Below are 13,741 nucleotides of genomic sequence, written 5' to 3' on the forward strand. Positions count from 1 at the left end.
TCTCATCATTTACTCTTTTGCCGAAAACCAAAACAAACAAAGGATAACGATTGAAACGCCGGAAATGAACCCTTAATCTTAAACAAAATACACATGTGATGGTACAGCTAAGATTCGACAAGCGTCGTGGGGCCATCTAAGATTCGGGCAGGGAGCCGGTGAGGTGGCAACGGGACCATCCGATCCAACGGCTGCCGCGAAAGCGACCGGTGGAACCCCACCCTGCCCACCGCAAACACAGTCGGGTGCACACAGAAACCCTCTACGAACCAGTAATTTAGACAAGCCATCTCACGTTCATTTTTATTCCCTCAGCATCATGAGATCGAGTACCCTATTGCAGGTGCATGAAATCCTTAATCCACTGATAAAAGCAAAGCATCCCAAGAAATTTCAAACCAAGGAATAGGGAACGGGGGGAAAACAGCAGACCTCGACAGCGGCAGTACTATGTTTTGGATGCTCTGTGATTACCTGAGGATGACCATCGAACACCTTTAAGTACAGCCACCAGGCGATGGCCTCACGCGTCCATTTCCAGACAGCTGGGTTGTGCTCAGACGCGGCAGCCGGACAGTGGTGGTTCCAGCAGGGTCCACCTTCGCGAGCTTGGGCCCCTGCAGCCTCGGCCAACAACACGTTACCGTGTCCTGCGACAAGCACTGAGCCAGGACAGCAGAGCCACGCCCCTCAGATCTGGATGGCTTTAGACAGATGCCTGTGGGAAGTAAGTTTCGATGCATACGTTTCATCCAAATTCAAATTCTAGTGGATTTAGGAACGCTACAAATATCAGCCAAGGACAAAGGTTAAACCCTTGAAGCCTCTACCAGTCCTAGCGACGGCACAAGGTTATGTTTTAAGCATGACGAAGCAAAACTCAGCTTACAGTCCTCCAGGGTATCTTCAAAGAAAAATCAAGCAAACATCCACCAGATACTGCAATTTACCGTCTCTTCTTGCTCGTCATCTTCGATGGAGTTGCAATCACATAGATGAACAGTCCGACCAGTGTCAGAACCGACACCAGAGATCCATACTTTGCCAACAGCCTCTGCATAACAATGGTTGCTTTTAGGTAGAGAAGCTCATGGATCATAAGCTCTGCTACTATAATGAACATACAGCAAGGAGACTTACCTTTGCCTGGACCAGGTTGGATCATAGCATGACGGTTTTTAAAGTAGAGACATCACATGAAAGTTGCAACCGAACATTAGTAAGTGATAAGACAAAGGAAACAACCAGCGTACAACGGATGAATAGTGGTATGTGGATAACTCACCCATTCTAACTTCTTTTCAGGAGGCTTGTCAGCAAGAACCTCTAATGGCAAAATGGGAGTAGAATACGCTTCCTACGAAAGGGAGACATGAATTTTAAGCCACAACATTCATCAACAATAATAAATCACTGTGCACATCAACCAAAAGTTCAGAATATATGTATGGGTCGTTATATACCAAAAATTAATTTAGAATTTCTACGGTTTCTGCAGCAAAATATCTGAGAAAGGTTTCTGAATAGATTCCGTGAAAAATCATTATGCATTCCAGCAATACCTAGAATGGGCTAAGGAGACTAATCATAATTTACACTGATATTCTCTCGCAGATTTCTCAAGCAGTAACTCAGGGAAATGAAACACCAAACGTCTTCCTTCATGGCCAACATTAATGACTGGAAGCCAAAATGGCACGCATCATAAACTCAAAAATGTATCTCTCCAAATTTTATTTACATGCTTTTACGAGCAAGATAAAGACCAGACCTGCAGTGCAGCCTTTGTGGGGATACGGAATTTGATGACAGCGGGAGAACCATGGAACATGCCTTTTGTTTTAGACTCCAAGATAAAGGAGTGAGAAGCAGAGGAACCACTGAAAGACACAAATTATGTTAATTGTGAAAACTAATAGTTTTGTCATGCAGAAGTTTTAGGAGGAAAAAATACTCACGCATCAAGCCTTTCCCATGTCTTTGATGTGCTGTCAGAGACGAGATTAAACATATCTTGGGACCAACTATCATCAATCAGACTCACATCATATGCAGTCCTGAATGGTTCAACATAAGTTACCATGTGTTTAGACATATGAAGTACATCATTTGAAATCCTAGCAAGATAGCAAATTAATCCCTCGTCTCTTATGTGGAAGTGATACACTTGAGAAGACATTTCAGGATTTAATGATAAAAATTTGATCATGTAAATGATAACGACACAAAGAGAAACAAACAACTGCAACAGTGTGAAGTAGCAAAAAGCCACAATTGTGTGCATATCAGTATTTAACTTGAGTCAAGTATTCGGGGTTTATCTCCTGAAAGCATTTTGAGATGAACCTAGAACAGTTCAATGAGTCATTTTCTATGGTTATTTTCTATATGCATAAGTCATGTGAGTTCAGAATCTAATTGGGACTTAATAAGATGCATCCATCAGCTAGGAATAGAAAAAATAGTCGTCCAATGTTAGCTGAATTTTCTGCTCTATAAACCATCGGTCATCTTCAGCTATAAGTTTTCATCAAGTTAAATATTTTTATATAAAATGTAAATGACATACATTCCTCGATTAGGTTCTAGTCGGTAAACATTATACCTTTGACTTGTTCCCCGTGTTCCTAAATTTATCAGGCACCAGTGATCAACAAGGAAATATCAGCTGTTGAGGGAAGTGTCTTGTACATCGATGATGTAAAAATAAGATCATATTTGATGTGGCCACTTTCACCCTTATTAATATTTTTTTATCCTTTGCCTTCAGAATATCCAATTAATATCAAACACTCTATTCATCATACTCATTTAGTGATTAACTCATATAGAAGAAGATTTCTTGCCGTTTAATTAACGCATCATTACTTAAATTGCTAACGTTACTACTGTCAGCGTTCTTAATAATACCAAGGCCACAACAATAACCTCTTGGACACAAACACATATATGTCTTCATAATACTTATTAAAAAAGATACAAGACCAACTAAGAAAATTTGGACAATCCAATAGCTAACCTAGTGACAATAAATGTCACATTTTTCATTTCGGACTGGATTATCATCAGTCAAAATCAGAATTCAGGAAATTTAAAAAGATCAGCAAGTTCTGCAAAAATTACGAAATGAATGTGATAAATTTGCATTGGAACGAGTAAAAGAAGTTAGAGAATGAAGGTTGATGCATTTTATATACCTAGTATGCAAAGAAAAAAAAAAAGGAAACTAAGTAAAATAAATAAAAAAGTCACCACCGAAAGAACAGGTGACACCACTGGCTTGTAATCCTAGAATGTTCACCCTTGCCACCACGCTACGGACCTTATTTAATATAAGGAAAGACCAATCAAATTTTTACAGCTGACCACTATTGATATAGTATATTACATAATAACTAAGTATTTGATATCTCAGGATCAATAATGAAGGCATCACTCACAGGTTCACACTCACACCAGAGAGGTTATTTCACGCATCCAACCCCATCGGATAGCAAATCATTCGATCAATCATTTTAGACCCGGAACAGAATCTAGAAGCCACAGTACGCTACATAATCGAGCATAAGCCAAAACCAGATCCAGGCATACCAATCTACAGCAAAATTAAACATATCAAGTACATCTGTACAAACATTTATAAACAAAATCAGTGTATATGGAAGAAATACAATAGCCAAGATAAAAAAGGATCACCGCTTTCTTGGATCTGATACGACAAGCATAAATCCTAACATATCAGACGATTAAAAGGCGCAACAGAATTCGAGAAAGAACAGGAAACCGTAGATCTCTGGGGTTACTCACGAGGATCCTTGGTTGTAGAGGTCGATCGAGACGGAGACTCGGTCCACGCCAGATTTATGCCGCGTGAGGCTCACCTTCTTGTGCGCAACCATGAAAGGGGCATCGGAGGTCGCCATCGCCGCCTGAGAGGCGGCGAGGACAAGAGCCGCGAGGAGGAGGAGGACGAGGGATCCCGATCTAGGCTTCGCCATGGCTAGGGTTCCGTAGGGTCTCGGAAGACCTCAACAGAGAGCCGTAGCTACGTACTACCGCTCATAATAAGGCCTCCATGACTTTCAAAAATGCCTTTTTTTTTTTTTTTCCTCTTTTCACAAATTCCACTTTCTCCTTATATAAATGATAAATCGAAATTTCAAAATAGTATTTTTAAATCATTTTTTTCAACACCAATCATTAATTAGGAACTCTAAATATTAATCAGAAATATATATATATATATATATATATATATATATATATATATATATATATATATATATATGTGTGTGTGTGTGTGTGTGTGTGTGTGTGTGTGTGTGTGTGTGTATCAAAAGATTAGTTAATTTAACTCAAGCCCAATTCGTATGTTGGACTCGATTTGGGATCGGAGATGAGTTAATCTATGGATGTGTGCATATATCAATCGATGCATTATCACCAAATATCAAATGGATTAATCATGCACCGAATCAGAAGGAGACACATATAAACGTTGGTTGCGATGAGCAGTGCTCCACGTGCTTCCTCTTCTTCGTCTTCGTCTTCTCCATGACGACAGCCGTGAGAGAGAAGGTAGAACAGTCCTGCGTCTGGATACGAGCCTCTTAGAGTAGCCAAGGAGACTGCCTACTGCAAACTCAACGATCTAATGATGTGTTTGGGATTCACGAAGAGACTGTAGGCAAGTCATCCTTGGCTTATCAAAGACACTCTTATCCTCTTCTGCCCAAATGTGAGATGCTGTGGTTTTCTGCTCCATTCGCTGCTATTTATAATGCAGCAGAGAGAGAGAGAGAGCGAGAGAACAGATGGCACTGATCTGCTTAATCCATCGATGAGCCTTTTCTTCCTGATGCATCCACTAACACAGCATAGTCTTGTAATCTTCTCAAAAACATTCATCCTACTAATTTGATAGGGTAGGAACGAGTGTAATCCTGTACGCAGAAAGAGAAACATCCAAGTTCACAATCTCTTCGTCGTTTCATCTTTTAGCTCCTTCAAGTGGCGGCATCATGTGGAAGAGGATTCCACGTCTCACTTGAATCCATGCATCTTACTGATGAAGACAAGGTGGAAAGGATTCATGAACTGATCATGCCTTGGGGCTATGCTATCTGAATCCAAACAAAGTCTACCCGCTAATTACGGTTCTTTGTTCCCATCAGGCTTTCCAGGTGATGGCAATGGAGCCAAAACGTGGTGTGAGAGATGACCGGTTGCGTATTGCTTTCGGCCATGGTAACCCTGCCAACATTCACTGAATCGAGAAGAGATAAGGTAGTGCAGGTGTCTCAAAGCAGTTCTTCATCTGCTTGCCTTGGATTCATCTCACAGACTGACTCCTTTGATGCATGCATGTTCCAGTCTCTGTGATCAACCCAAAACCTTATCGTTCTCCCTCTCTGCTCTTGTCAATCCTATTCTTTGATTCATCTCTTCGCAGCATCATCGAATACCACCTCAGACCGGATCGCAATGCACTATAAGTTACCTACCCAAAGTGAACCTAGGTATGTCGACATAAATGCACCATCAATCAGAGATCTGACTGCAGATCTTTAGTCAATGGCCCGAAGAGAGAAGAAAGAGCAAACAACAATGCACTTCTGGGAGATGCGAAGAGTTAGTAGATACAAGATCCCCGACAAGAACATTACAGTGACAGAAGACTGAGCTCCTCCTCGTAATAGGAGTCATAAATTTGGGGGTTACTGTTGGCCAGCACTTTAGTGCCGTGATTAATGTCTCGACTGTGCAGATATATATATACATATCAGAAACGTCCAAAGATGCAGCTTAGACATTATAATCCGTGCCAGAACAATTAATAGCTTTAGCACCCCGCTGTGTCCGTCTCTATTTGGACAACGTATCTTTGTTTCAGGCTTTGGAAGCCATGGGTGACTTGTGCTTGCCGACATGACATGGTAAAAAAGCTTCATTGAGTCAGATCGATGATCAAAATCAACCACGTCGATATCATAATAAGCCAGGAACAGATTCCACGATAGAATAGCAAACATGCGCTGTCTTCTTCATCGCTCGTCAGTCTTGCTCGAGAAACTATTGTTGGTATGACACTGGAACAGTCTTTCGTCATTAATGTGGCATTGCACAGCTGCCTTGTCCTTCCAGGAGTTCATTACACAGGCGATCCCGTCTCCAACACTCATCAGTCCGGCAATGATTTGTTCTCTTAATCAGCTCTAATCTCAATTATTAGCCACCTTTGCAGATTCCCTTCATCAAACGCCAACACTCCATTTTAGATGAGAAATCTATAGTCTATTTAAGCTCGTTGAATTCTCTTTTACTCACTCCAACAATTAGTTGATGTGTATGACCTGTAAACAGCAGCACAGTGTTAATTGGCATCATCTTTGTTAATTGACATCAGCACAGTGTCGATGTCACGAAACGGGCACACTGTCCGACCGTGCAATCGAAGGTGACGGTGCAGTGTGAATCTCGACTCTCGTGGCTGTTGCCGTGCGTTGCACTGTTTGACCATCGCCATCGAATGCAGCTTCTTCTCTTGCTGTTTCAATTATTGTGATCGATGATCACTTTAAGGCCATCTCATCTTTTGTTTTCCTCTTTTCTTGAATCATGTGATTGCTACAGTCTGTTGATGTGGATCGATCCCCAGTAACTCTACACAAATGACATCAACGCTTTTCCATGAGATTTTTTCCTTCGACTTCACGAATGACATCAGAAAAAGAAGAACCACAAAGAGCAGCAGCATTGCCTATTCGTGAAATCCTGTCTGTGTCCGGTGAAGCATTAGTCGCTTCCTGGAGGTCATGGAAGTCGAACAAAGTGGCCTCCTCATTTCCAAAAGTCAAAAAAGTCGACACAAAATGGAAAGGCAGGTCCCGCAGCATCTCCGCGTCACAGGTAAAAAGTTGGGTTCTGCAATAATGTAGCCATCATTCTTCTTTGCTCTCTGGGAATCCATTAAATACTTCTGAAACCACATGTTTCCTGACCCAAAGTCATGAGGCCCATTTACATCACCTGCAGAGTAAGTCATCCGACAGGACAACAATGTGGGACCCACTCAAATATATCTTTTTTGCCTCCGTCTTTTTCGGTGGTGGAAAGGAAGGTGATCTTAACGTTTCCTCTTTATACTTTCTCATGTGCCCTGTGGTTCCTCTGCTGCTCTCTCATATTTCTATTGTGTCGCGTGAACGAACACTACGTGGTGGTGCTCTTAATCCTTTTTTTTGTGTTTTCCCGAACTGCCCCTGTTCCCGCCATGGAGGTGACGCTTCCCGCCGACGAGGGCGACGAGCTCGGCCGCTGCCGCTGCCGCCGCCTCCTGGCCTCTCTGTCCGCCGCCGCCTCCGACGCCCAGTCGTTCCGCAGCAGGTGGACCTCCGTCTCCGCCGCTGTCGCCCGCCTCTCCGCCGCTCTCGACGACCTCCCCGCACTCCCAACGAACCCCCTCGCTGCGGACCTCCTCCGCTCCCTCGCCCAGACACTCGCCCCAGCACTCGATCTCGCTGCCCACTGCCGCTCCCCCGAACCCCCCGCCGCCAGGCTCCGCACCCAGAGCGATATCGCCGCCGCCTCCGCGGCCCTTCACCAGCTCGCTGCCGACGCCGACCTGCTTCTCCGCTCCGGTACCCTCCCCGAGCCACCTTCGCCGCCGCCGGAGGCGGCGGGGGGGAGCTCGCGCCGCGAGCACGTCCGGGTGGAGGCCAGGAGCCTCGTGACACGCCTACAGATTGGGAGTTCCGCTTCGAGGATCTCCGCCTTGGATTCTCTTCTCGACCTACTCCGCGAGGACGACAAGAACGTCGTGGTCGTCGCCGCCCATGGGGTGGTACCGGCGCTGGTCCGCCTCCTTGACTCCACCGCGGTCGCCGCTTCCTGCCACGAGGCGAGGGACAAGGCTGCGGCGGCGATCGCGAGGATCTCTGCCGTGCCGAGCTGTCGCCATCTTCTGCTGGCTGAGGGCGCAACCCTCCTCAATCACCTCGCCCGCGTCCTCGAGTCCGAGGGCGGCGCCGCCAAGGAGAAAGCTTGCGTGGCCCTTCAAACCCTAACGCTGACCAGGGAAAATGCGATCATCATCGGGTCCCGCGGTGGAATCGCAGCACTCCTCGAGATCTGCCGCGCCGGAACGCCCTCCGCCCAGGCTACCGCCGCTGCAGTGCTGAAGAACCTCGCCACAGTTCAAGAACTTCGACAGAACTTCCTGGAAGAGAACGGAGTCCCCGTCCTCCTCAGGGTTTCGGCCTCGGGGATTCCTCTTGCCCAAGAGAACGCTGTTAGTTGCCTCTGTAATCTATCAGCTGGCGAAGAATCACAGAGCATAAAGCTTTCTATCTTTAAAGAGGGGGCTTTGGAATGCATAAAGAACTACTGGGAAGCAGGCGGCAGTGCAGATGATCGAAATCTCGAGCCTGCAATCGGTTTACTAAGAAATCTGGCATCGTTTAGGTTCATTGCTGAGATCATTGTCACTGCTGGCTTCCTTCCTCTCATTATTGCTGCACTGGAAGACAGCAAGCCAGGAACAAGAACGGAGGCAGCCAAGTCAGTCGCTGAATTGGGTTTGGTCATACGGAGGACGAGGAAGGAGCTTGGGGATGCCGTGTCTCGACTAGTCCGCATGTTGGAGGCCAAAGCTGTGGAAGAGAAGGAAGCTGCCACAAGGGCTTTGGCCTCACTCATGTCGTTCCCCGGATACCAAAGGTTGTTAAGGAAGGAGGAGAAGGGGATTGTAAATGTAGTGCAGCTCCTTGATCCCTTGGTCCTTGATTTCGATAAGAGGTATGCAATCTCGGTATTGCGATCAATTTCGCAGTCGAGGAAGTGCAGGAAGCAAATGGTGGCTGCAGGAGCTTGCGGGTACCTGCAGAGACTTGTGGAGATGGAGGTGGATGGAGCAAAGAAGCTTCTTGAGAACTTGGGAAGGGGAAAGATACTGGGGGTGTTTCCAAGAACTTAGTTACAGAGTCAGCAACAAGAAGGATCCAGCGTTTGAAGGTTACTTCTTGATCTGTATGTAACATTCACACTATCCCAGTGATTGTTATCTGATGTCTATTCATCCTTTCTGTAGATAATTTTGTTATGTTTCCATCGTATATATGCTCTAGATTGTTGTGTTCTGGATGAGATTGTTGATGTGTAAGTGAAAATAAAGGAATTGTTTTGAATCCAAATGAAGTAATTTTCATGTCATAGTTGTATGTCATTGTGAATCCAAATGAAGTTTATGTTTTGATTGGTTTATGTAGTAGAGGCATTTCGCAGTCAGTATAGCTCTAAAACTTGAATGCACGAGAAAGGACACTCTTGAAGCCTAGGTTGTATGTGAGATTACTTGCTCCACTTTTATTAGGATCTTCATTGGAGAGATCTTGTATCCCTTAATCTTTTGAAGTCAAATAAATTCTCCCAAGTGAATCTTTATGTCAAAAAGTCCTTTTAGAAGGAATCTACTGCCGTTGGTCCTTTTTTTTTTTTAGGTTATTGAAGAAAGACATTCAATAGGGTTTAACTTCTCCACCCACCACAAGATCCAAGAATACATCATGGAGCTAAATAGGGAATTTGGTGCTATGTTGTACCACAAATTTGGAATATTACCACATGACAAACAGAAAGTGTCGAGAATAGGAAAGTATTCTTTGCATGTAAGGTACATTTATTTTGGCCTTTCCACTGAAGCAACATGGACATATGTCTGTTCTGTAGTTCCTGTCCTGGTGCCTCCTAATCAGGCAGATACATATTTTTCCTACATTTTGGATGATCATAATAGTCGGTTAGAATTTATTATGAACATTGACTATCATGTAAATTAATTAGCATGTGAATTGGTTGGGAGCTCCCACTTGCTCTTATGTAGCTACTTACGGATTGAATATAGGTGTTGTTGGGGTAATAATGTTTTGGTATCTGCTTTATGAGTTTACCTTTAGGTCTATGATTACTAAACCATAGACTTTGCTGATTTCATAATCACGGTATTGCATCGTTCATCCAGTTACGTCTCGACTCAAAGGCTGATGAGTGAGTGACAAGTGAAGATGGAGATAAACTTCTGTGAAGTTGTTCCTGTCATAGCTTGATGTTTTAAGTACAAGCTAATTTCATCCCTTAGGACACTACTATATTTGATTCTGGTGCCCTGAGGCTTTGTTACGCCTATAGATCTGATTCATTGCATGTTTTTTTTTTCTCAAAAGTTGAATTTCCTAGATTTTCAAACTATTGCCTTCTTGTCCAAGTGCCATGCAATAAGTTGAGGAAAATTTGAACATTTAGCTTTCCTACCTACCACAACTTGTCTATGGTTAGCAAAAGATTAACACGAATCCTTTCATGTGGTATCCTGGAAAGAACTCTGAAGCTTTCACTCTTCTTCCTAACAAGCAACTCAAGATACTTTGATACCTTGTATCTTTCTTGAAAAAGTTAATCTGTTCATGCCAGGAAAAACCTTTTAAGTCTGTATTTTTATTTAATCATGTCAGGAAGACATGCTGGTGTCATTTACCACGAAGGATTTTTAGCTGACCAAATTGTTTGAACAAAGGCTTAACCTCTAACATTATGACTTATGATCAACCGGGGAGTCTAGTCGTAGCATAACTACAAAGCCTTTGAGTTGTATTGTCATAGGCAATATTTTGAACCAATCAGGATTAGCCCGAAATGACACTTTTCTTCTGATCTTATACCGATAAAAATCATCTACATTTTTCTTGAGAAAATGCTAGTTAATTGACCTCTTCGGTATCCTAATATTTCTTTTCTGTACAAGGGATTACAAGACCTTGGAGTACTGAAGTAGTGGTAAAGCAATGGCAAGATTGGGAAGGACTAGAAGAGCCTGAGATCTTATTATGTCCAGTCTAAGCGGTACTGTTCGATCTTGGTTTTTGAGTTATCAAATGTCGGCTAGCAAATGTTGCAACCATACCTGAGGTCAACTTGCAGTGACTGTCTTAATCGAGTTCTGTTTTAAATGGAACATAAGTTAGATTCACGTCATCTGATTTTGATTAATATTTCAACTAGCAGTTCATCCCACCCAAGCATGACATTTACTTATAGTTTTGAATATAATTCTTTTTATGTTTGGCACAAATCTTAAGCTAACTACTTGCCTTTAAACTTAATTCTTTGGTTTCCCAAGCTAAGCATCAGTTTTGTGCATTCCAGAACAATATCTACTGTACTTGTAAAGACAGCCAGTGTGAGAAAGGATTTGCTTGAAGTATCAGTATCCGGATTGTTATCAGTATAGATCACCACCCGTTTCGCTTTTCTTGAACTAATTTCATAATCTTCCTTCTGTTCTTCTCCATTTTCTTGATCCAGTCTTTCTAATTCATCGGTCAATTTGTATGACCACCGAGGAACCTTTTTACTGATTTCTTCTATTCCAATGGATTTTTTTTCAGTTGTTGTTTGATCATTTGGATTGGTTGTAATTATCTGGAATACAAATCTCAAGGATTTTGCTTTACTTTCTGAATTAATTCTTCTTTCTTCTTCCAATAAAAATAAAGAAGACGGCATGTTATCGAACAACTTAATCTAGGACGGCCATAAAATAGAGATGACGGCATATATGATGATCATGCCACATAACCTGATGAAAATAATCCTTGGCAAGTGCATTTGCCTTGTACTATACTTCGATTCCACACAGATTAATTGTTGATTTCTTATTTTTATATTGATAAGATCTTGTAGAGACGACTCTGCCACATGACCCCATAAGCATAAACCTTGGCAGATGCATTTGCCTTACATTTCACTTTACTAAACCAGATTGTACATAGATTGACTTGCTGAAACATTTTTTTACTGATAAGATCTTCTAGAGATGATTGGAATCATTGTAGACACAATCAACTTTGATGTTTTTTTTATCAGATTGCTACCAACTGTTAGGAGTGACATATTTTAGATACCAGCTACTGATACTGATTGTGAAGTGGACTTGTACCTGGTTTTTTTTTCTCTTAATCTCAGTCAACTCCCCACTCAAATGCTCAAGTTGGTTGTATGATATTGTGCAGCTACAGGAAAAGATATATCAGGAGCGATCAGGGTTCACGTCATGGAAATAACCTAATGACTTCAATTGCCAGCATGGATCCTCCTTGCACCCCAACATTGTTAAAGCCTCGGATTGGGTCATCTATCCAAAGATCAAGTTTCTTCTGCAAAAACCGAGTTTATTTGTCTTCCTTCCCAGCCTTTCTGAGTTTTTGTATGCTAAGTATCCTGCATCACTGATGCAAGTCCTGCAGATGGATTGAAACCTGAAAGGTGGAGAGGATGAAGGGAAGGCACTGATGGAGTGGTGGCAGCTACCAGAAGCAAATTTTGTGGTTCTCAATGTTCATTACCTACAGGAGAAGACCATATTGTATGTGCCTACTTTAAACTGCTGCAACTTTTGGCATCTCTGTTTCCTTGGAGGACAGAGGTTGACCAGTAGAAGTGCCATGCTTCTATTGTTCTTCATTTGCCAACACCCCATCCTTGGTACAAGAACACAACTAAACAAAAAGGAGAAGACAATGCATATTATAGACCTTTCCCCAGGTTCCAGTATGAAGAACATGACCATCTCATGTCTTTTACAACATAAACCTAGCAATGACAGAAACTTTGTAAGTGGTGCCAATCTTCTTTTAGTCCAAATGATCAATCACTGCAACCATATATCTTATTCATGCATATTTTGAGTCTTTTGCAGCAGAGGAAAAGATTTCTCCACCTGGTTCCGGCAACATAAATCCATCTTGGTTTGCAAAACTCCATCATGAGTCCTTCCACTTCAAACAGGTAAAAAGAGAACGCAAAAAAGGATCACCGAAGCACAAATTCATGGTGTTGTTGCATAAAAACAAGAAAAGGAAACCAAGAGACTAAAACAACAAGAAGGCCAATACTGATTGCTTTCAGGAACAGCGGTAGACTCTGATTCTTCTTCTCGGTGGAGGCTGACACAGGACCTGAACCAGCACTACAACCAAGACAGCCACGAGAAGGCTTAAGAGAGCAGAGCCGACATCACCACCACCACCACCACCCGAAGAGCAGCAGAGCATCCCCATCTCCTTCACCCTCCAGTCTACTACGACACTTTTAACTAAGCAGAAAAAGAAGACGCCCATAAATATATAGGTGGCCAAGGCCTCAAAAAAGTTCACCTATCTTTAATGTCACAGCTGAACCAACCAGTGAGTGGCACTTTGTTTCTCTGGTAGAGACGCATGCATGGTGGCAGCAGCCATGTCTGTACTCTGCTTCTGCAATTAAACAGGATGCAAGGAAAGAAAGAAAGAGAAGAGGCCAAATGATATCTCACTCGGTCACCTTTGGTAAACCATCACTTGGAATGTCAAATGATACCTCATTCTCCAATAGTTTTTTAAGGATAAGTTCATTCATATGCTTGAGAGCACATATACAAATAAATTAAGGTTTGCTGTACCGTATCAATTGTATCGGTACATGATTCAATATAGCTCAATATATATCATGCCATATCGGTATATTGATCAGTAATATGAACTATTACAAACTCATGTTGTGCAAAAGAATTAAGTCGAGCGAGAACCCAAACTCAATTGCATTCAGCTTGAGAGATTTCAGTGCTGCTACATTTGGATCTAACCTGCAGTCAACTCCACAGAAAACTGGCATCAAACACCACAAGAAACAAAAGGATTGGGATTCCCAA

General features: G+C 42.6%; 2 protein-coding genes across 9 annotated transcripts; one reads left to right on the plus strand and one right to left on the minus strand.

The window, feature by feature from the left end:
- Positions 1-746: 746 nt before the first annotated feature.
- On the minus strand, positions 747-4,086 carry LOC135625026 (uncharacterized). 3 transcript variants are annotated; one of them, XR_010491868.1, is made up of 6 exons: positions 3,808-4,086; positions 1,959-2,057; positions 1,772-1,880; positions 1,597-1,680; positions 1,141-1,357; positions 747-1,054 (listed from the first exon to the last, which is right to left on the minus strand). XR_010491868.1 is itself a non-coding variant. In XM_065129236.1 (6 exons), exons 1-6 carry the CDS (start codon positions 3,996-3,998, stop codon positions 947-949), a joined length of 585 nt encoding a protein of 194 aa, XP_064985308.1. In that variant the 5' UTR covers positions 3,999-4,077; the 3' UTR covers positions 747-946. The 3 variants fall into 3 exon arrangements, 2 of the variants coding, with proteins under 2 accessions (XP_064985308.1, XP_064985307.1); XM_065129236.1 differs by lacking the exon at positions 1,597-1,680 and having other exon boundaries at positions 1,141-1,146; positions 1,286-1,357; positions 3,808-4,077; XM_065129235.1 differs by lacking the exon at positions 747-1,054 and having other exon boundaries at positions 1,224-1,357; positions 1,563-1,680; positions 3,808-4,076.
- Positions 4,087-7,138: 3,052 nt separating this feature from the next.
- Positions 7,139-13,566, plus strand: LOC135625028 (vacuolar protein 8-like). 6 transcript variants are annotated; one of them, XM_065129245.1, is made up of 5 exons: positions 7,139-9,027; positions 10,799-10,896; positions 12,066-12,665; positions 12,752-12,840; positions 12,961-13,566. In XM_065129245.1, the coding sequence occupies exon 1, from the start codon at positions 7,274-7,276 to the stop codon at positions 8,972-8,974; it is 1,701 nt and encodes a 566-aa protein (XP_064985317.1). In that variant the 5' UTR covers positions 7,139-7,273; the 3' UTR covers positions 8,975-9,027; positions 10,799-10,896; positions 12,066-12,665; positions 12,752-12,840; positions 12,961-13,566. The 6 variants fall into 6 exon arrangements, with proteins under 6 accessions (XP_064985317.1, XP_064985312.1, XP_064985314.1 ...); XM_065129240.1 differs by having other exon boundaries at positions 12,752-13,566; XM_065129242.1 differs by having other exon boundaries at positions 10,809-10,896; positions 12,752-13,566.
- Positions 13,567-13,741: the final 175 nt, after the last annotated feature.

This window comes from Musa acuminata, chromosome BXJ2-10, assembly GCF_036884655.1.
Source record: "Musa acuminata AAA Group cultivar baxijiao chromosome BXJ2-10, Cavendish_Baxijiao_AAA, whole genome shotgun sequence".
Taxonomy (NCBI): domain Eukaryota; kingdom Viridiplantae; phylum Streptophyta; class Magnoliopsida; order Zingiberales; family Musaceae; genus Musa; species Musa acuminata.